The 20784-nt window shown below is 45.2% G+C and overlaps 1 protein-coding gene across 1 annotated transcript in view; it reads left to right on the plus strand.

Moving 5' to 3' along the window:
- The first annotated feature begins 1902 nt into the window (after positions 1-1902).
- The window catches only part of Ccbe1 (collagen and calcium binding EGF domains 1), a 214719-nt gene continuing 195837 nt past the window's right edge, over positions 1903-20784 (plus strand). The window contains exons 1-2 of the mRNA XM_027948991.2: positions 1903-2066; positions 2456-2536. Coding sequence (XP_027804792.1) covers positions 1933-2066; positions 2456-2536 — 215 coding nt within the window. The 5' untranslated portion in view covers positions 1903-1932. The remainder of the gene's footprint in view (positions 2067-2455; positions 2537-20784) is intronic.

A 20784-nucleotide genomic window follows, 5' to 3' on the forward strand; every position in this document is an offset into this window, starting at 1 on the left:
TGATCAGTTTTGATAAACTCCAGGATGGGTTTATTTTTCATGTGCTTAGTGAGGTCTCTCTTTAGAAACTCAAAGAACTGCTGTGAAATAGGCTCCTCTTTATCTAAAAAGTGAAAAGCTAGAAATCTAGAAACCTAAAACCTCAATTTTCATGCTGTGCAATAATTTATGTGTAAAATAATGAGTTAAAATCTCCTGAGCTGCAATATATGCCAGGCACTGTGTAAAAATGCTTTATAGGCATTACTGCATTATAAATATTTAAGAGGGAGAGTTCCCCATTTCACAAATGAGAAAACTGCATTTCAAAAAGTTAAATTACTGCCTGCTCACTCATCTAGGTAACCACACTGCCTGGGTTTAAATCCAGGTTTTTCCCCTCACCTCAAAATGGTTACTCTCAAAGTTCTGCAAGATTCTGAAGTGTCTTTTGAATTACCATTTGAAAATCAACTGTTTTTTGTTAACTAGCAGGACCATATTTTAATATCAAGCATTATATGGACATCTCCTCTCTCTTTGTAAGCTTTGTAGGGGAAAAAAAGCCACCGTATTGAACTAAGAAATGAGATATTTAGGTTCAAGGAATTTTGTGAGAATCAAATTCGGAAAGTGGAAAACCTTTGGAAAAATACAAAGCTTTCTACAGAGGAATGAGAATATCTTTGCTATCAAAAATGTCAGCGTGTTATGTGACGTGCATGAAAAATTTCAGCTGACCAGAATTTCAGGTAAATCAAAACACCTGTCTTAGCTAACCAATGCGCACAGGATAACTGTGAGCAAAACTACCCTCTCACATAGTCCTGAGAGGCAGAACGCACAGATGTTACAGATGGGGCATTAAAATCTTTTGCTTTTCCAAATTAATTCTTGGCCACCACCACTTGCTTGGTTCTGTGGTCCACATCTCTGTCTCAGATTTCTCTTTGACAAGCACAGAAAACTCCTGAAGTGCTCTAGTGTTAAGAGCTAACTTATACGGATCACAATACCCTTCCCTCCCTGGTTTTACAAGGTACCTGTAAACAGGGCTGCCTCAAACAGCACGTAGCACCTGTGATTCACGTGCCCGCCCGGTTCACCCAGGTGTCTCTGCTGATGGGCCAGGCGTTGCTGATGCTGTGCGTGGCGTGGAAAATCAGATAAAAGCTGCTCAGGGCGAGCACCTCGCGAGGGTGGTGCGCGTTCGGAGTTATGGGGGAAGCTAAGCAAGTTTTACCAACAAGTGAAACTGGAGGATTTTCTTCGAGGAGACTAATGAAAACTTCCACTTGGTCAGTAGGACTATTTCAGGTCTGTAAAAGATTTGGGAGACTCTTGGGGAGACTCTTTCAGCCTTTTAAGCTTCCTCCTCCCGTGCTCTAAAAGGAGGAAAATTGGGGTAGCTGAAAAGCACAGTGCAGGTCCTCAAAGGGAAAAGTCAAACCTCGGCTTGACCCTAGGCTTTAGAAATCAACTGACAGCAGGAAGGAAGCCTATTAATCGCTCTCCTCCCCTCCCCTTTCCCGGGGTGAGAATCGGCTCCTCCTCCTAGGCGTGCGACCCTGATGCATAATGCAAACAGCCGCCTGTTTTCCCCACCCGGCTCTCCTCTCCCAGAGGAGGAAGAGTGGAGGGCGAGTCCAGGGCCAAGTCAAGCCAGTCTTGTCAATCCAGCGCGAACGTCCTAACTGGCAGCCCTGGCCCTGGGATCCTCACGCCGGCAGATAAACGCCCTCCCTGCGGAGTCTGCACTCAGTACCGGGACTCCCAGCCTGACACCCCCAGCCCGGTAACCCCCTACAGACCCTGCGCTTTGTACAGGTGGTGCAAACGCCCCCGCTCTCTGGCGCCCCCTGCCGGGGAGAAGGAAAGCGGCGGCCACGGAGGAGCCCGACCGCCGGGCGGGAAGAGAGCTCCGGCGCGGGGAAGAAGCCCGGAGCTTCCCTGATGGTGCCGCCACCTCCTCCGAGCCGGGGAGGAGCGGTCCGGGGGCAGCTGGGCCGGAGCCTGGGTCCGCTGCTGCTGCTCCTGGCGCTGGGACACACGTGGACCTACCGGGAGAACTCCGAGGACAGCGACAGGTAAGCGCAATCAGCGCCAGCGGTGGGCGAGCTCCTGCGGGGTGCGGCGGTCCTCCCCCCGCCCACCTTCGGAGTTCCGCACGCCTCGGCTCCTCTGGCCTCCTGCAGGCTGCCCATCTGCCCTGGGCGACTCGTACCTCCGCTCCCGTGGAGCAAGCAGCCTGGGCTCCCCGTGTCCGTGGGCTGGGGCGCTGCGTCTCCCTGCGTCCAGCCTCCACAGCGTTCCTCTTCGCTGGGGACCGAGGTCGCCCGGTTGTGAGCCTCTTCTGGCTGGTGGCTACGCGCTCGGGGACCCGCGCCTGCTCCGCGCGCCAGGACGCAGATCCCAGGGCTCCCGCTGCCCTTAGCTGTCCTGCTGACGTCCCCCCCCCCCCCCAACTCTCTCATAGAGAAATCTGCTCGGAAAACAAGATTTCTACAACCAAATACCCGTGTTTGAAGTCTTCAGGCGAACTCACGACGTGTTTCAGGTAAGCCCCGGGGCTCTGCGGAGTCCGCCGCTGCGCACCCTACAAGGGAAACGCCGCGCTGTAAAGGGGCGGTGTGGAGAAGCGCTACCAAACTGGGGCTGTGTTTACACTGGGACGTGCTGGGTGCCTTCTCCTTGGTGCAAACCTTTGTTATGGGTGAGCCAAAGCAATGAAGGACAACGGAGTTGCATCTGGAGTGCCCTAAAACCCTGGGAATGATTATCACCCTCTGAAATTCTTGCTTGGTGGAGATCGAAAAGGAAAGAGTTGCAAGGAGAATGGGTTGAACTGTGGGTGTAACCGGTGGGGCATGGCGAAGGTAAATGTTTTTTATTTTGAAAATAGTCAACAAGGAAAGACTTGCACTTAACTGTCTCTTGACCTGTGTCAGGACAGTGTATCACTGACAAGGCCTGTGGGGGAGAATCGTGGGTGGTTGATGTTCTCCAGTGAAGAAAACAAACGTCAAGATTGTTGACACCAGAAAAATGATTTTTTTTTATGAATGTGACCCAACACACCTGGGTGTCATATCTATCACTTGGCTGCTTGTTAGAACTAAGGAATCTAATTTCATAATGTTCCCCAGGTGGCTCCTGTCAACCAACAGGAGGTAAGAACAGTTGGTTCTTCTCTCCCAAAGGGGAGAACTGCGGTTTGTGCTTACAGCATTTTGGAGGTGAGGGCCGACTTGGAATTTTCCTCATTCAATTCTTGGCTTCTGATCCAGTCTCTGGACTTAGGAGGTACACACCTGTAAACGTCGGTTGTTTGCCTTTTAATGATACTACCCAAGTTACTGGGATCATTCTTATACCAAAATCTGCCTCTGAGACTCAACACTGTTTAGTATACTGGGATAACTTTTGGGTAGTAAAAGGCAACAGCAAATCCCAGGACTGTACTTGAAGTTTTATGTTGTAGCTGCTGAGTCAATCAGAACACTCTGGCTGCAAGCAGTTTCATTCCACGAGCTCAAAGGCTCAGATGTACAGTGGCTCTAGGGCTGGTTAATTTTGTGGTTCAAAGGTACCATCAGTTACATTCGTGCTCATGGTTTTAAATTGGTTATTTCATTGCTATTCCCAAAGCATCACCTGTATGAATCGCTAGCTGCTTGGGCTTGGGAAAGGTCCCATCTCCTGTCACATGGAGGGTGATGACTGAACTAGGTGTTAGAGGATGAAAGATGTTTGACTTAGCTGGTAAAGACTTTCAGTGGTTAGAACTGGGTGAGCACAGTGGCCCAGCTGGTGAAATGACCTGGTGGGGTGGGGAGCAGGATTGCTTGCCTAGTTCCAGCCCCACACAACCGACCACAGTTGTCCTCAGGACATGTTTTGCCATCACTGCCGTTTAAAGCCTTTAACATGGAAAATGTCTGATGTTTTGTTCATTCAGTCCTAAAAGGTCAGACTTCACAAATTGGTGAAAGTTTGCACAGTGCACATCAGGGTTTCAGAAATCTGATATGCCTGATGGTTATGCTATTACTACCAACTTTTTTAAAATTTCTTAAAGCGACAAGCTATTTAGGTTGCCATACACCTAAATATTTCTTGCCCCGTCTTAACCACACACTATCAGTGCCTGCGAATGTGGGGTAGTGCCACAGTCTGGCTGGGCACACAATCACGAGCCACCACACGGCTTGTAGATTCAAACAGCAACTCTTTATTCCCGAACTCACACCAGCCGTCTACAATCACGTTCTGGGGAAATCCACGTTCTCTGCCCAAATCCACCTCCACTGGGCTTCTATCTCCAAAATATACTGTCTGAATCCCGTGAGAACTCAAGGGGAACTCAGGCAGCAGGATACGCCCTATTCCCAGCAGGAATAATCTTAAACCTTAAACCTGGAACCTAAACCGGGAACGCCCTAATCCGCCTTGGTCCTTGAGCAAGGTCACCTACATTCAATGTCACTGCAACATGGGGTACGCTGGCAAGGAAATTGTCATACCTACTTGGCTAATGGCTCCCAGCAGGGTAGCTGTCAGTAAACAAAGTGTATTGGGAGCAGAGGGTATTTTGGTCTCGAGGAAAAGAGTAAGGAGTTTCCGGGTGGGGGAGAGTTTTCAGCTTGGAAAAAGTCCCTCAGAATTTACTCTAGTTTTTAGATTCACATGCCCCCCCCCCCCCCCCCAGCTCCATGGAAGTTGAGTTCCATGGGCATTCCATTCCATTAATCTTACACTATTCCCGTAACTTCATCTCAGTTGGCAGTTGATACCTTCATCGTGCTCTGGAGCCTTGAGCATGGCAGAAGGCCGTGTCCTTGGTTGAGAACTGATGGTCCTGGGCCTGTGGCCCTTGCTGCTTCAAGTGTAGTCTAGAAACCCACTGTATCATCTGGGTGTTAATCAAAATTTTAAGAGCTTCCCCAGACCCCTAAATCTGTAGATTAAGATACAAATTATGATTTATTAATGAGATGGAGGGGCTGGGGATGTGGCTCAAGCAGTAGCGCGCTCGCCTGGCATGCATGCGGCCTGGGTTCGATCCTCAGCACCACATACAAAGATGTTGTGTCTGCTGAAAACTAAAAAATAAAAAAATTTCTTTGTCCTTTTTTTCCCCAAACCTTGAAGCACTGCTCTAGAAAACAGGGTTTGCAATCCTGGAACGTAGAGTAAATTGATTGTGGACCCATTATTAGGAGCATGGGACTATCCATGGAAGAGCGAGCAGTTAGCACTTTCATCAAATTAACCTAAAATAAGAACCACCTGCTTGCCAGGAAATCACTCTGCAAGGACTTGACTGATGGGTTATGTAACATTAAAGTCCCAGAGAATGTGGACTAGGTAGAATCCCACCCTTTCCAGGTGTTCTTGGTGAATGTTTATCAGCACAAGAGAACTTGACTTGTTAAAGTGTTTTTCAGTTACTGATATGGAACGTAGATGTAACTAAAACAAGCGTGGTAGGTGAGATCTGATCTGCCATGATAACCAAAAGTGTATGGTGACCTACATGACTTAAAGGTGGACTCGAAGTACTCTCCCTATCCCTGAAACTCCTGTGGCTTCACCTAAGCACCTTTCGGCTCTTGGCATCTTATGAGTGAAAAGTAGAACAATTGCCTGGTAACCTGGCACTCTCCTATGCACTTCCCATACACTAACCCACAGAACCACACTTCAGCATTTGCACTACTAGTCTTGCAAAGGGGAACCAGAAACGGGATTAAATGGGACTAAGTAACATGCCCACTATCTCAAAGCTAAGGTCTGAGCCGAGACTTGCATCCAGGTTGGTCTGGCTTCAAAGCCTGGGCCCTGTCATTATCTTGGAGGTACCTATGGATGGGATGAATGTTCCAGATCTAGGATCTAAGGCGGACTAAATTCGGATGGCGCTGCATTTCAAGATGGTTTCATAAGAAACCAAACCATCCACATCTATCCACAGTAATCTCTTTATTTCCCTTGAGGTCTGCCTTGGGTAACTGACTTTATTGTATGCAAAACTGGTTTCATAAATGCATAGCTTTCCTTCACTTTAGGATTTTCTCAGTCTCGGTTGATGTCCTTGTAGACTGTCTACCTCCAAGGTGCATTTGTGCTGAATCCCCAGTTTAAATGCTCTTGCAGTAATGCCAGTGACCGCTTTAAGTGAGGAGTTTAAAGTGAACAAATCTGCTTGGCATTTGAAGTGGGATCAGTAGTTCAGATAAATCACACCCCGACTCTGATCATAACTATGAATTTATTGCAGCCGAACCAAGCACATGTTATGGTATTGCTCTTCTGTGGCTGTCAGCTTTTCCCACAACTTGATATTTTCCTTTCCTAAGCCATGTAGTTTAAACAAAAGGTTTGTTTAATCTTATTGGGTTTTACACCAATAAAATGATAAATGATTTCTTTAAAGAATGTTGTGTGCCAAAGACGAATAAAACCCAGATTTTAGGTTTGTGACTGTATCCAATAAACATTCTAATTTCATTCCTTAATAAATCCTTAACTATTAGCTCAAAATAGTCCTAGAGAATGAGGATAAAAGAATCCAGTCTCGGGTCTTCTGTAGTTTACAGGCTTAAAGACTAAAGTCTTACAAACTGCAGCCAATATGCTACATCATACAGTGGAGTTTGAAGTTGTGTAGTTCAGTGCTAATGATGGAGTTGAGATAAGCAGCCAGGAAGAATAGACTAGTTTTCTTAGTGGATCTTTAATGTAGCATCTTGGGTGTCTCAACTGTACTAGCTGACTTCCTGCTCCCTTGACTCACAGACCTCCAGGTAGAGAGTGGCACCAGTGTCCCTCCTGCCTCAGGCATGCCTGTGTTCCTACATTAGTTCACCTGAGGGATCCCTTATACATAGGGAATACTCTTGCTCAGGGTGGCTGATGTTCCCATGGGAAAAATGACTCAAGGGTGCAGAAACTGACTTTGAGATGATGCAAGTATGTTGCAATTCCTACCAGAACATGGAGGCTGATGTGCTATTTTTGCAGTTGCCTTCACTTAGTTTGTAGACCAAGATGAACATTTAACTAGGGCAATGCCATAGGATTGACAGCAGTGGGCTCTAATCGTGGAGGAAAGTAAAGGAAAGTTGCAGTGAAAGCACTATTTCGATCAGGCCCCATGGAGGGGTTTTGATCATCGCAAAATACTGACACACTTTGCTGCGTTCTGAATCTCAGCTTTTATTTCACGATCTTGACCAGTTCTTAAATCTCCAGGCTTTGTCTTCACAAAACAAGCATCCTGCTAGTGCTGAAGTCATAGGGCGGCTGAAAGGGTTGAGTTATAGAGGCCAAATAGTCAGACTGAAAATGGGAAGTGCTGGGTGAGTGTTCCCTCCTGTCATTGCTGCATCTCATTAAACGTGGCACCATGTGCTTGAAGGAGGTGCTCAATGGACACTGCTTATATATGGATTTTTCGGAACTTTACAATACTTCTGAAGAGTGTATCTAGACCACAGCCAGAAATGGCTCCACCAGCCAATATGCTTTGTTTCTAGATGTTTCCCCAAGTGTGGGGCAGTTCTGTAACTTGGGGAGCAACATGTTAATTTTCCCAAGGTACTATCTACCCAAGACCATAGATCAGCGGGAGGGCATAGCCTTCTAAAACTTGGGGTTACCACGTTTTGCAGATGAACAGAGGTGTGCCCTTTGCCCAGGGTCGTGAAGGCTTCTCTTTGAGAAACATCTGTTGCCTCCCATCCTGTGTTGGCACACCTAGGACAGGCATGGCAGATAGTCCTGAATTGTTGGTTCCTGCAGATCCTGGGAGTCCCCTTTCAGAAAGCAGTGTTTTCACAACCAACCATATCCTACTGGGAGGAATGGTAGGAACAAAAGTTTTGAGAAGAGGTGGGGATGGGGTGTAGTCTTTTACAGAGGGCCAAAATTCCATGTGGGGAAGGTGGCTTCTCATGTGCACCAGGCAGTCTGCAGCACTGGGCTGTCTACCCTCTGAGGGCACGGGTCATTCTCTTGTTCCCAGCCATATCCTCAGAGGCCAGCCTATGCCTGGATGCAGTGGCCAAGGCACATTTGTTGATGAGTGAATGTTTTAAAGGAAAGAGTGTTGAGACTTGACTTAAACCTGTTGGGCCTCCTAGGACTTCTGTTGATGCCCAAGTGTGTGTCCTTTAAAAGCTGAGTGATTGGGATGTTCTTGTAGCAACCAGGGATGAACTGCTCCTCTGGGAAGTGATGCCATTTTCCTTGGTCCCCAGCTCTGCCTGCTTCATGTTAGCTGTTAACATGTTACCAGTGCTGGAGTCTCGGGGCTGTTGCTAATGTCATGGACTTGCTATTTTAAATACCTGGGGACCTGTGGCTCACCTGTTGGGCTACAGATACTGGCTTTGAAGGGGAGGATGATACCTTCCTCCACAAGAATGGGGTGGGCTAAGGCAAGGTTCTGTCTCTTCTCACGCCTTCTCAGTGACTAGAAACTGCTGACAACTAAACCAGGCACAAGAGGCTGCCTGATCAGGCTGTATCCTTGGAGATGGAATTGGTTGCTATTCATTCATATTGTTGTAATGATTTCTGCCTGACTTCCTCTGGTTAACTTCATCTTTCCCAAATGAAGCTGGGGGGGTGCACCTGGAAAAACCAAATGCATCCTTTATTTTAGATACTCTTTTCTCAGGAGAAGGTTTGTATTTCAATCTGTCCACATCAATTGCTGTTCGGCTTCTCCTATCTGTCTTCCTGCTCAGCAGGACCCAAGCACTTCTGTGAGCTAAAGGGGCTGCCCAAGCTGGGGTTTGCGGACTATCTGGAGAACAAAGGTCTCATTCTGTTCTAATTCATTGCTTTTGTTTTGAGGATGAAAAAGTAAACAGCTATGACATCTGCAGCTCCTCTCCTGCCAAGCTAGGTTTATTTCATGAAGCCATTTACTAATTGCAGTCTTACCAATAGCTTTCAATCTGTGGGTGTTGGGTGCTTACCGTGTACCAACTGCTATTCTGTGCACTTAAGATACATCTGGAATACAGCAAGGCTTTCCCCCAAAAAAACCTAACCCTCCAAACTTGTGTTCTAACAGAATTTGTGGATTTTAATTAAACTTATCTTTTAGTAGAGGAATTTGAGCTGAAGATGTCTCTTGGGACATATTAAAGATATTTTTGGCGCACATCTGACTGTCACACTTGGGGGCTAGATCTGGAAATTTCCTGTAGCCCAGCTGTGTCTTCTCAGTAGAAGCAGTGCCACGGCTCCAAGCAGGGACAGGAAAACCAGGGATGGTGGTAAAGTGAGCTTTTTCCTGCAGAAGGACCAACAAGAACCTAGCATATTCCCCAAGTTTCTCCTAAAAATTATTGGAATGTGAAAGCATTATAAAGAAGGTGAATTCTCTGCCATGTGACCTGTGAGGTAGAGGGCGGTGTCAGAATTGTCCCACTAGGGACAGACACCCCTAGCTCAGTTCACCTCCATTGAGGGCGGCTTTGGTTTTCAGCAGTGACTAGAAGCAGAGGGTTATAAGAAGGCGTGCTGCTCCGACATTCCTAAATCTGTATTACAGCTGTCGTAAATGGATCGGAATCTTTTGGGCAATTGTGAAACACTTGTAGGCGGCAGGGTGGTGGTTATGTCTTTGTTGTCAATTTTCGAGGAGTGGATTTCCTTCTGCAGGACACATTGTCTACATGTCTGAATCATCAACGAGGTGACTTTTGTGTAGTCATCTAGTCGGCTTCATCTTTGGGTCACCCGTGAGCTGCCATGCTCTGTTTGAACCTCTTGACTGAACATCATCCACTGTGCCTTAGTTTCCCGATCTCTAGGAGTTCAAGTTGTTGTTGAGCTGGAACCTCAAGTCTTCATCCTTAAGTGATACTCTAAAAGAGCCTGAGTTGTCAGTTCAAGAGGCTGGTCTTATTTTTTGGACAAGCAGAAGTCAGGGCTCAAGTACTTTTCTACATGTTTCCATGATAGGCCTTCCTATGCCACTTAGGCAATCCGTGAGCGGTCTTGGGCTTTCTTCCTGCTGCCTTTGACTTGTACATCCATCATATGCTTTGGAAACTTCCTTTCTTGAATTTGTACGATACAAAACTTTTCACATTCAAAAACCAAACGATCATGTATACTAAGGAACACACCTGTAGAAAAACGGCCATCCTCAATGAAGAGTACTCCAAATCATAGGATTACAATCGGTTTTACAACTATCAAATTCTATATATACTACTTCACAATTACCTTTGCACAGTATATCCATAAATGAACTTGGGAACTTAAATTTAATCTCTTTAACAATGCTATTTCATAAAGCTCAAAGAAAACATCTAAATTATTTCTGACGAGTATTAGAGGAAGCAGTAAAGACTGAACTACTTGAAAGAATCTGAGAAGCAAAGTCTGGTATTTTAATGAAGGGGGAGAGGGATGGTTTGAATTCATCTATTTATTAGGAAGGTAAAGGAATGCTGTGGAGTAGAGCAAAGAGGAGAAACATAGGCATGGAAACTTGGTCAGGGATAGATCCCCTAGATATGAGTTATGTGGGAGACGACTGAGTCATGTGGAGGCTTCCAACTTGCTGACGTGTCCATTTGAACTTCAGCTCTAAGAGGATAAGTAAATGTAAGTTTGTGTCCTAAACGTGAGTTTTGCCGTCCTCTGCCTCTAGCACCATTTCTCTGGAGGTGGGAGGCCACCTACAAGCCAGCCCAGAGGCCATGCCCTAGCTCTTTCACTAACTCGCCTCTTTGGTTTTGTTGAGATTCTCTTGATGACTTGAGAGCTTTCCCACAGAGGAATGGCTCACAACTTGTCGATGGTAGAGTACAGGCTGCCTTCTTGGGAGCCCAGACTGTTAAACTGTTAAGCTCTGCTGCAAGCTGTGTCTGAGCTGCCCATGGTCCCCTGGGGAAGTCAGGCTGCCCCAAAGCAGAAATGCAGCCCTGCTATAGGTTTTTAGCACCACACACAGTACTGGAATTTGGTTCTTAGCAGAATCTAAAAGACTAGAACACTGACTACATTATCAGTGGGCTCTTAGTGGTGAAGGGGTTTTACAAACTCGTCAGTGGTCATTTTTGACGTTTGCCCTATGTTTTCTAGAGATCCTCATGTGCCTTGGCCTGGTTGGACGGGTAGAAATTTTAGGTAGTAACTCCATGCTTGAGAGGTCACTCAATCTGGCGTTTCTAACTGGAACATCTCTGGAAGGGGAGAGGGAAGCTGAGTTTTGAATATCAACAGATATCAAAGAAAAAAACCCTAAGCTTTGGATAGCCAAAGAGATAAAACTGTCATGTACAATCCCTATGGATGAGTCCCTCAGAATGCCCTGCCTGTGATGCTTGTTTACTGCCTCCTTGAAGGTACTGGCAGTGATCCTATGCTGTGATGGCACCCTGGAATCACCTGAGCTCTTAAAATCCTATCTCGGGCTGTACTCCAGGCCAGCGTATCAAACTCTGGAGGTGCACTCAGAATCTGAGCTCTTTGATTCTAAAAATGCAGCAAAAGTTTAAAACCACTGTCCTTGACTTGGAAAGCATAAGGAGGTGAGCGGCCTATTTTTTTCAGAAGATGGGTGAATAAACTCCATTTCTTATCTCGTGGCCCCTAAGCCTGTGTCTTTTTCACATATTTAGCACTTGCTGCAGGTTAAGGTTCTTCAATGGAAATCCATGGCTAAAGCCCACATCTGTGAACCGTTAACGTGCTGATGCTCCTCATTCTTGCCGGTAGATCTCGCTTCCCTTCCACTGACATCTCCTTTCTACTGTGAGGGTTTAGGCTTAGTCTGGAGTAAGTGATGCTGTGGGTCAAAGTGGACCAAGAATAGAACACTTTTTTTCAAATCCTGTGTTGAAGCTGATTAGTTCCAAATCCCATGGTGCAGATTCCGAACATCACTTTGCATTTTGTACTGCAGGCTTATCTTGGTCTGGAGTTACTTAGCCATCTTTGGTACATCTTTTTTTTTTTTTTTTCTTCAATTGCTTTGTTGCTGCACTGCATGAACCTTCTGGAGATGTAAACACAGCTCAGCATATTATAAATGAAAGCTTTCCAGTGTCAGGCTGTGTTATTCTTTCCTTGTGAGCATCAAACAGTTTTTTTACCCCCACATAGTATGATAGGAAATCTCTGCTGGCTGAGGTTCTCCCATCCCATCTGTAAGCGGCACCTCACCCTGCAATCCTCCCTTCTGATAACTGAGAGAAAGTCTTAACCCCCATGCTTGGCAGACACAAGGCTTTTTATGGTCTTGAGTTCCTTCATGTGACACACAACAATGCTTTCTGTGACTTGACCTAACTAATTCTAACGCAAGCTCTGTATTTACCATGTCTTTGAGCCAGTCACTATTCCCTGAATGTATACATGCATACTTATGATTAATTGCTTCTTGGAGTGTTAGAACAGTGGTTATGCTGACTAAATCATAGAAACAAATGGTTATGGATCAAGAAATAAACTTTCCTGTGTTGAGTTGCCCATGAGGTCCTGAATGGGGGGGTTTTTTGAATTTTGAGTCTGGCAAGATGCAAAATGTTTCTAAGTGACTGAATTCTCAATGCAATTTGAGTTTGACCTTATATTCAGTACAAGGAAGGATGTCACAGGACTGTCCAAAGTGAATGTGTGAAGGGATCTGAGCAGGCTGGCAGTCCACTGTGCATCTCTGTCCACACTGAAGTTTTCTGTGAGCCCTTTACCAGAGACCCCCCAGCCTTTTGGGGAGGCATGCTTTCAGGTCTTAGAACATGTAAATTATAGTTGGTGGAGACCACCCTAAGGTCAATGGGAAAGGGTGCCTGGCCCAGGGCTCTGGCAATTCAGCTGCCATCCTGTGTTGGTGGGGTGTGAGAGTGAAGTCTTGGCATACCTGGGGCCACTCCTGGTCAGTCACTGCACTTCGGGGGGTTAAGAAAAAGTTTTTGTGCCCTGTTAGAGATGCTTCGGTGTGGACTTGCCCTGGTGCAGCTCTGAACCATCTGCCTGTTGATCTAGGCTTCCTCGCTGAGCCCTCTCTTCACTGAATCCTGTTTCCTCAAATGTTTCCCATTGTCCAGCCTTTAAAACGGGACTTGAGTGGCTTTGGGACATGTCTGTCCCTTTGCTTGGACACAGCCTGACTCACTATCAGGTTGTCCTCACCCGAGTGGTATGAGCTCATGGGTGTACTCTTGCGGTGATATCAGCTTTGTCTTGTGACACTCGGAAACTGGGGCCATGACTAACGTCCGGTCCCTTGAGAAATGCGAGGGCTTTCGTTTCACTTTTTATTGCAGTGAAGATCTAGCCCAGGATCTTATCCATGCTTCTTTGGACCCTGAAATCCAAGGAGTTTGGATCCTAGGAGACGACTTCATGTGAGGAAGAGCACCATCAGGGGGATCACTTTCTACCATCCCATGTGACCCCTCCAACTAAGAGGATGGAGATTCTTAGGTTTATAAATGGGACAACTAAGGGACTGCAAGATAATCACAAACCCCTCCTACAGGGCTAGGTTGTGACTCAGCTGTAGAGCACTCACCTAGCATGTGTGAGGCCCTGGGTTTGGTCCTCAGCATATAAAGGTATTGTGTCCCTACAACTCAAAAAAAAAAAAAAAAAAAAAAAAAAACCCACAGATCTCTTTATATAGGTCCTACAGGGGAGGGGACACTGGGAAGAAGGGAGCTCTGCATTGGAGACTCCTAAAACTTTTTTTTTGTAGTGATGATGGCTGTATTTGCTCCTTCTCCGTCTTACTTCATAGCATCCTATGACTCTGACGACATGCAGGCTCCTCTGACCCCAGCCCTCCAGGGTGATGACCATCAAGTGAAGTGTCGGAGTGTTTCCTGAGCTTGCGTACTAACATTCTTTCAATTATTACTTACAGAAATGGGTTTATTCTGCAGTTGGGTTTTTTTTTTTCCCACTTGATAACAAGGGCTTCTTTCCTGGGTGCTCACAACTCTACAGCATGAGGTTCCCTTTATACTGTGGTGATGTATCCATCTATTGAACTTTTTATAAGGATATTGGATACAAAGGGAACCCTCATGCTTTCTGTTCAGGGTATAAACCTAAGATACTACTTTCAAATACAGTTGGCCCTGTCTATAATGGGCTCAACATGACCACAGGAAGAACATCCAGAGGAACATTCATCTGTACAGAACATGGGTGGAGTTGTCATTCACTAAACAACATAGTATGAGAGCTATCTGTATAACGTTGCATTAGGTAGAGTATACAAGAATATGTGCATAGGTTATCCGAGTATTACTTTTGGTATTAGGGATTGAACCACTGAGCCACGTTCCCAGCCCTGTCTGTATTTTTGTGACAGGGTCTAAGTTGCTAAAGCTGGACTTGAACTTGTGATCCTCCTTCCTCAGCCTCCAAAGTTGGGATTACAGGCGTGTGCCACTACATCAGGATATACCATTTCCCGACCCCGCTCCTGCCCCCCAGGGTCAAGGAGTGAACTTGGGGCCTTGTGCATGCTAGGCAAGTGCTCTGCCACTGAGCTAAATCCCCAACCCCCCAGCTATACCATTTTATACAAGGAACTTGAATGTCCTTGGATTTTTCTTTGGGGGAGGGTGGTGGTCCTAGAACCACTCTCTCAAGGATGCTGAGGGACTGATCATACATTGTCTTAACCAAGTAAATTAGAAGGTGACCTGGTATAACTAGGTCTGGCACTTGAGGTGTGGCCTCTAGTGTCCTGGCCTTCAGCCACACTCGGTGGCAGAACACGTGACTTTAGGGGTCCTCTGAAACCACCTGGCTCTTTGATACTCAGTTGAGGGAGGGTGGGGCTTTGTGCTCCTTCTGGATCTGACAGTCTGTCTGATCACTTGCCGCTTGAGAGTAGAGTGAACGGAAGCAGGCTTAGTTTACAACCCAGGGGATTTGCTGGACATCAGGGCGAGTATCTTGGCTGTGGAGATGCAGTGGAAGGCTGGCCAACTTATCTCTAATCGGCTTCAAAGCAGGCTGCCATCGTGGGCTGTCAGCTGGATCTCTTGAATGCCTTTGATAGTCTTACCCCAGTTATTTAAAGAGGAAATGAGTCTTTTCGCTCCCCAGGTCTATGCCTCAGGCAGGCCCCCTCTCTGCTACAGGCTGGTGCCTTGCTAGTGCAGGAGCCCAGCGCTGTCTCCCCCCCACCACCTTTTCAGCTTCTCCCAGGCTGTTCTGTCTCACGGACTGGGAAAGGGTAAAGCACCCCTCTCCTCACTTAGGGCCACCCTGTCGTCATAGGGTACCCTCTCTAAGGAGGAGAAACTGTTTCATTTGGTAAGGCCCATTCTAATGGGGAAGATAGATGACGCTGGATGAACTTTCTCGTAAAACTTCCCACTTCTCATCCTAACATACTGGGCTTGACGCTTGCATCTTCTATTTACTAAAACTTTAACTACATGCTTACGTTTCAGTATGTGTGAATCCTTCTGAATGTGTCTTATGGACCAAAGAGACTGCCCAGCAGGCTGAGGGCCCTTGTAAAGACAGTGTGTGCATCTGCCTGCTGCAGGCTCGCTGTCCTATTCCGCTGCCCTCAGACGGCTTCCATATTTGGCTCTGTTTAGAGAGAACAAGGGAAATGGTGAAACAACACAGCGATACCATGTGGCTGTTTAAAGGTTTTCCTCCCTGGACCAGACCACTACAGGGAAGGATGAGCTTTGAGGATTCTCAGTGACCAAGATAACCATCAAGTTTTCTTGATTCTCTTCTGTGTGGACTGTCTTAACAGAGGTGTCCTTGAGTTTCCTGTTTGGTCAACAGGATGCTCCGTTAGCTGCCAGCTTGTTCTGGGTAAGGTAGCCTGCCTTCTCTGCCTGTTCTCCTGTGTTCCTTCTGAAAGTATTTTTGCTGGTTGGGGCCATTGGATGGATGAAAGTGGATTCCCACTGCAGCTTTTGCCTTTTCTATGTGCATGGTTATCAAAACATACAGACCTACTTATTTTTGAGGGTAAAGTTCATATTTTCTCAGAATGTAGCTTTTAATTATGAGAACTTGGAGTATTCAAAGAACAGTAGAATGAATTCGGATGTGTTCACCAAGACTTAAAAACACTGCAAAAGCTTAATTATCATCTGTCCCACTTGTCCTTTGCTAAAGCATTCTAAAATCCTGGGCACAAGTCACTTTAGCATTATGCGTTTCAATATGCATCTCTGAGAAGTGTGGAGTCTTTATACGTTACTAAAATTCATCATTCCGAAACTGGAACCCTGATGTGAATGTTACTTGTGAACATCTTTCTCCCAGATAAAGTGGATTTTTTTAAGTCATGGACATATAGCATGCCGTGTGCCCTCTTGCAGTTGGAATCTTTGGTTAGTGGATCTAGACACAAAGCTAGAAGCTATTTCAAATTGTTCTGCTTTTGCATACCTTTATGCATACCATTGCCAATGAATAATTCTACCCGTTAACCAGTGTGCTAAATTCTGAGCCAGTTTCCAGAATTAAAGTACTGCATTGTACTTTAGAATGCCACTGCATAGCGCTGTTCGCAGTGAGAGGAGATCTGAGACCATCACTGGAGAACTACCTCCTTTTTTCCCAAAAGAACAATGTGAGGTTATTTCATTCCAAGGCAGTTCCATGTCTTTTAGCTCCAAAGATAATATTGTGTGGTCAGGGTATACCCTTAGCTTCCCTTTACAAGCTGTATCTTCATCTGCTAACACTTTATTTTTACTTATGTACTTATGATTGCATTTTATTTACATTCTTGGCATCCTTTTAAACCAAACTTCACTAACTTTTTATAACAAAATTGGATTCAATTTGAGATAAGTCGATTTCCAGGGTTCACTTGTAATGCTAGAATGTTTTTCTAATATAAAAACCCAAACTTACATATTCCAAAGTGAAGGGTATTCATAATCCTTGTTCTTAATATTCTGACATCTATTCTTACATTCCCCCCTCCCCCATACATTGAGTCAAATCTATGACTCATGCAGGAGTTTTGGCTACTGCCTTTAAACCTCTTCCAAGTATTCAGAGAGTCAAATAACTAGTAAGACACAGGGCACCCAATACCTCCTGGACCAGCCTATTGTTACCATGGCAACTCCTTCCCAACTGTTCAGCTTTCTTTTTCACTATAGTTCTAAGAAACTTGCGTATGTACATTTTTTTTCTCAATGTCTCTAATTCCTTCCGGGGAGAAGAGAATTTGCCCAGCATCCGTCACCATACGTGTGATGTTTGCCCTGCTCAGACTCCCAGAATAGTCATCTTTTTTTTCAGTTGGAATTGGTCACTTTCTGGGATTTACCATATGACACTGGAAAGCTTTGGAATTAAAGCCTTGCTGTATGTGATGATTGCTCTTTTTCCTTCTAAAATTTTTTTCTACACTAATTGGGGGTTTTGTGTTCAATATATACAAACTTATTAGCAAACTTATCAGCTATTCTGTCTTTCAAGCTACTTTAAGTGCTGCGGGGCCTTGTTCATGCTCAGCAAGTGCCCAACACCGAGGTACACCCCCAGCCCTTTTCAACCTTGAGATTCCTCCCAGAACCTTGAGGCCAGTAGCAGCCCAGCGGGTTTCTCACTAATCTGGCTGTGGCCTTGGCATTTCCCTTCTGTCATCCTGTGGGATATTCATCTGTTAGATTCTGGGTTTCCTGGATCCTACATTTCCCTTCTTTCCCTATTGACTTCTTCATTTGGAGTGTGGAGGCTAGCACTCCCCTGAGACTCTTGGTGTGTGGGTTTTCTTTTGGCTTCAGCAATCCCCATATGTAGTTGCCTACTCGATCTCTGCTTGGGTGTCATCATGATATTCCAAAGATAACAAGCTAAAGTAGAGATGGTGACTTCTACTCACCCACCCTGCTCACAATGCATGCCGAGTGCCCTCTTGCAGTTGGAATCTTTGGATCTAGACACAAAGCTAGAAGCCATTTCAAATTGTTCTGCTTTTGCATACCTTTTTCAGTTTTTCCCTGAACATATCTGATCTCAGGTTGTCTCTTCCACTATGTCCATCTTGGCCAAGTCGTCAGTCCCCTTTGGCTTGGAATACCCCAACTATTCTCCTTGCTTCCTGTCTTGAGTCTCTACAACCTGTTCCCATGTAGCAGAAGGCAGGATCCTGAGCCTTACAACAGGTGTTCCATACCTGACCCACTTCTAAGAGCCTGCTATGGCTTCTCACTGTTCTGAAACAAAATCCAAACTCCTTGCCTTGGCCCACGAGGCCCTGAATGATCTGACTTCTCCTGTGTCTCTACCCTCATCTTTTGTGCCCTTCCTCAGCATAGCTTAGACTTTCTGAAATAAGACTGCACTCTCAAGTGTGAGTCATTCTGTGTACTTGGCTGAACAGTATTCTCCCACTTAAATAAAACAAAAAAATGCTCTTAATCATACAGAATGTAATTACATTATCTCATCATCGAGATGCCCCTGACTCTACCAGGAGCTCACCCCCATTTCTACCTATGATTCTTTGAGTCCTTTATTGTTACAGTATTTGTAGCTTTTTCCCTGACTAGATGTCAGGGCAAGGGTCCCATCTAGTGTCCACGGTGCCTGGCCATGCAGAAGACTCATTTGTGAAAGAGTGGGTGGATATACACAACTGCTGTGTAGTAAAATTGACCTCTGGAAAAGCCATGTATCTTGTGGATTTAAATTTATACTTGGATTGATTCCAGATATGTAAGACAGTTTACAATACAGAAAGTAGAAGATAGCATAAATTAAGAGGGGAAAATTAAGGAACTATAAACAGGACAGAGTACTCAGTGGAGCCCTGAGGTTGAGTGATGCGCGTTCTTAACCAGGCTTGCTGTGGGTGGGCCCTTGGCTCTGAGCTTTCTAGCATCCGGTGAGATCAATTACAGAGTCTGTATGGTCAGGTCAGCAATGCCTATGAGAACAGTTCTTTATCTTGATACCACAGAGAAACTTTACCCAAGGATCATTGTTTAAAAAAAAAAAAGTATATAATACAAAGATTGTTCCTGTGGGAGACATGGCAAATGTCACAGGACTTGTTCCAGTCATCTTCAAGCATGGACTGCTCCTGTCCTGCCAAGTAGTTTAGTTAAGGCTGATGTATGGGCGCTCCACGGTATGATCTCCACTGCTGCTGTTTTTGCCTCTGCTTTAGGCATTTTCCTACACGGGGGACAGCCCAGCATGCCCTCCGCTTCTGTTTGAAACTAATCAAATACGACTGTTTACCATTGCATTGTTTCTCTTTATTTGCTTCTGTTGACCCTCTCATACCCCACTGCTTTCTTTTAAGGCTTTGCTAATCCCTTCTATCCCAGCCCTAGGTCTGGCTCTGGCAGTGGGAGGGGGGACTTCCTCTAGCAGCATTCCCTGCTTGGAAGGTGGTGGACTCCCAGGCTAGATCTCAAAACTGCCTGAACCTACCTTATCCTTACATTGCTGACTGTCAACTCTGGACTTTCTCTGCCCTGAAGCACAATTTTCTCACTTAGCTTCTGAATGCTGAAGGGCTTTCTGTCGGTTCAGTAATGTGTATGTGTTCACAATTACTGGGGATTCTAAAGAGAATGGAGTTACTTAACTTTGCACCAAAAAAAAAAAAAAGTCTTTACATGGGAGCTGTCCACTTAGAATGAAGCTGCCTCAAGTAAAACTGAGTTTAAACCCTACATTTCAGGAGTCCTGTGTGTGCATGTGAGAGATGGGGAAGTTGCTGTGAGTTCTAGTTATTGCTTGGTTTTTCTACAAAGAGCTCAGTTATTGAATCCACTAGTCACTGTTATGGAAGACATGCAGAATTAACAAATTCACTTAGCACCATGGTTAGGATACAATGCAGAAATTCCGCCTGCAGAACGTCTTCATGCTACTAACTGGATAGGAGGGCGATTAGGGAACACCCTTGGCTTCGAAGCTGCTGCTGTTGGTGATGAAGCTTTCATCATGGGGCACGGGAGAGCTACTCATAGGAACAAAGACTTCTGGGGATGCTTAGTTTGGGTAGTTGACGGATGGACTTTGGTTAGTTCCCTCAACAATCTTATGATTCAAGCTGTGATTTTATTGTGACTTTGGGGATTTTTTTTTATTATTAATCATCCTGTTTCTATTTTGTGCTTTAGGAAAAGCCACGGTGATAAAGATACCAAAGTGTGTCGGAGTGCGAATGATAGTCTTGGTGGAGATTATCATTTGAAAATGAAAAGCTTTTGGAATAAAACCTGGATATGATTAACTGCTGGATTTGCTGGGGGATGTTTAGGTTTTACAGCTAGAACCTATTATTAAATTCCTGCAGAAAATGAATTTTGTTATGAATCTGAAATTTTTATAGATCTTAAACCCCCTTTCCCTCTGAGAGCAGTTATTTTTATAACAGTTGTCGATTACACAAGATTTTGTAGAAAATGCAAATATTGTGTAATAGAAGACTGTGCTTGTTAAATTTTTCTGGGCAGTGCCAGATAAGCATGTAATAAATTATATATTGTTTTGCTCAGAAATGGTATTGACCTTGTTTTTAATAGTAAGTGCTCAATATACTATGTCCCAGTGTTAAGCATCATATTACTTAACCTTCTCAAGTCTTAAACTATTTTCATCTTACAGACAAGATGACTAATCCTTAGGTTTGAATGATTTCCTCAGTCACATAGCTCTTTCCTCAGTCACAGCTCCTAAGTGGAGGACCCAGGTGTCCAGCTGAATTTGACAGTTTATTCTTTACTCACTTCTTAGTCACTTTCTGTAGAATTTTGTTCTCAGGTCTGACATCTATTGTAGCGCACGTTATCCTGTGGCTTA

This window comes from Marmota flaviventris, chromosome 16 (genome assembly GCF_047511675.1).
Source record: "Marmota flaviventris isolate mMarFla1 chromosome 16, mMarFla1.hap1, whole genome shotgun sequence".
Lineage (NCBI taxonomy): Eukaryota > Metazoa > Chordata > Mammalia > Rodentia > Sciuridae > Marmota > Marmota flaviventris.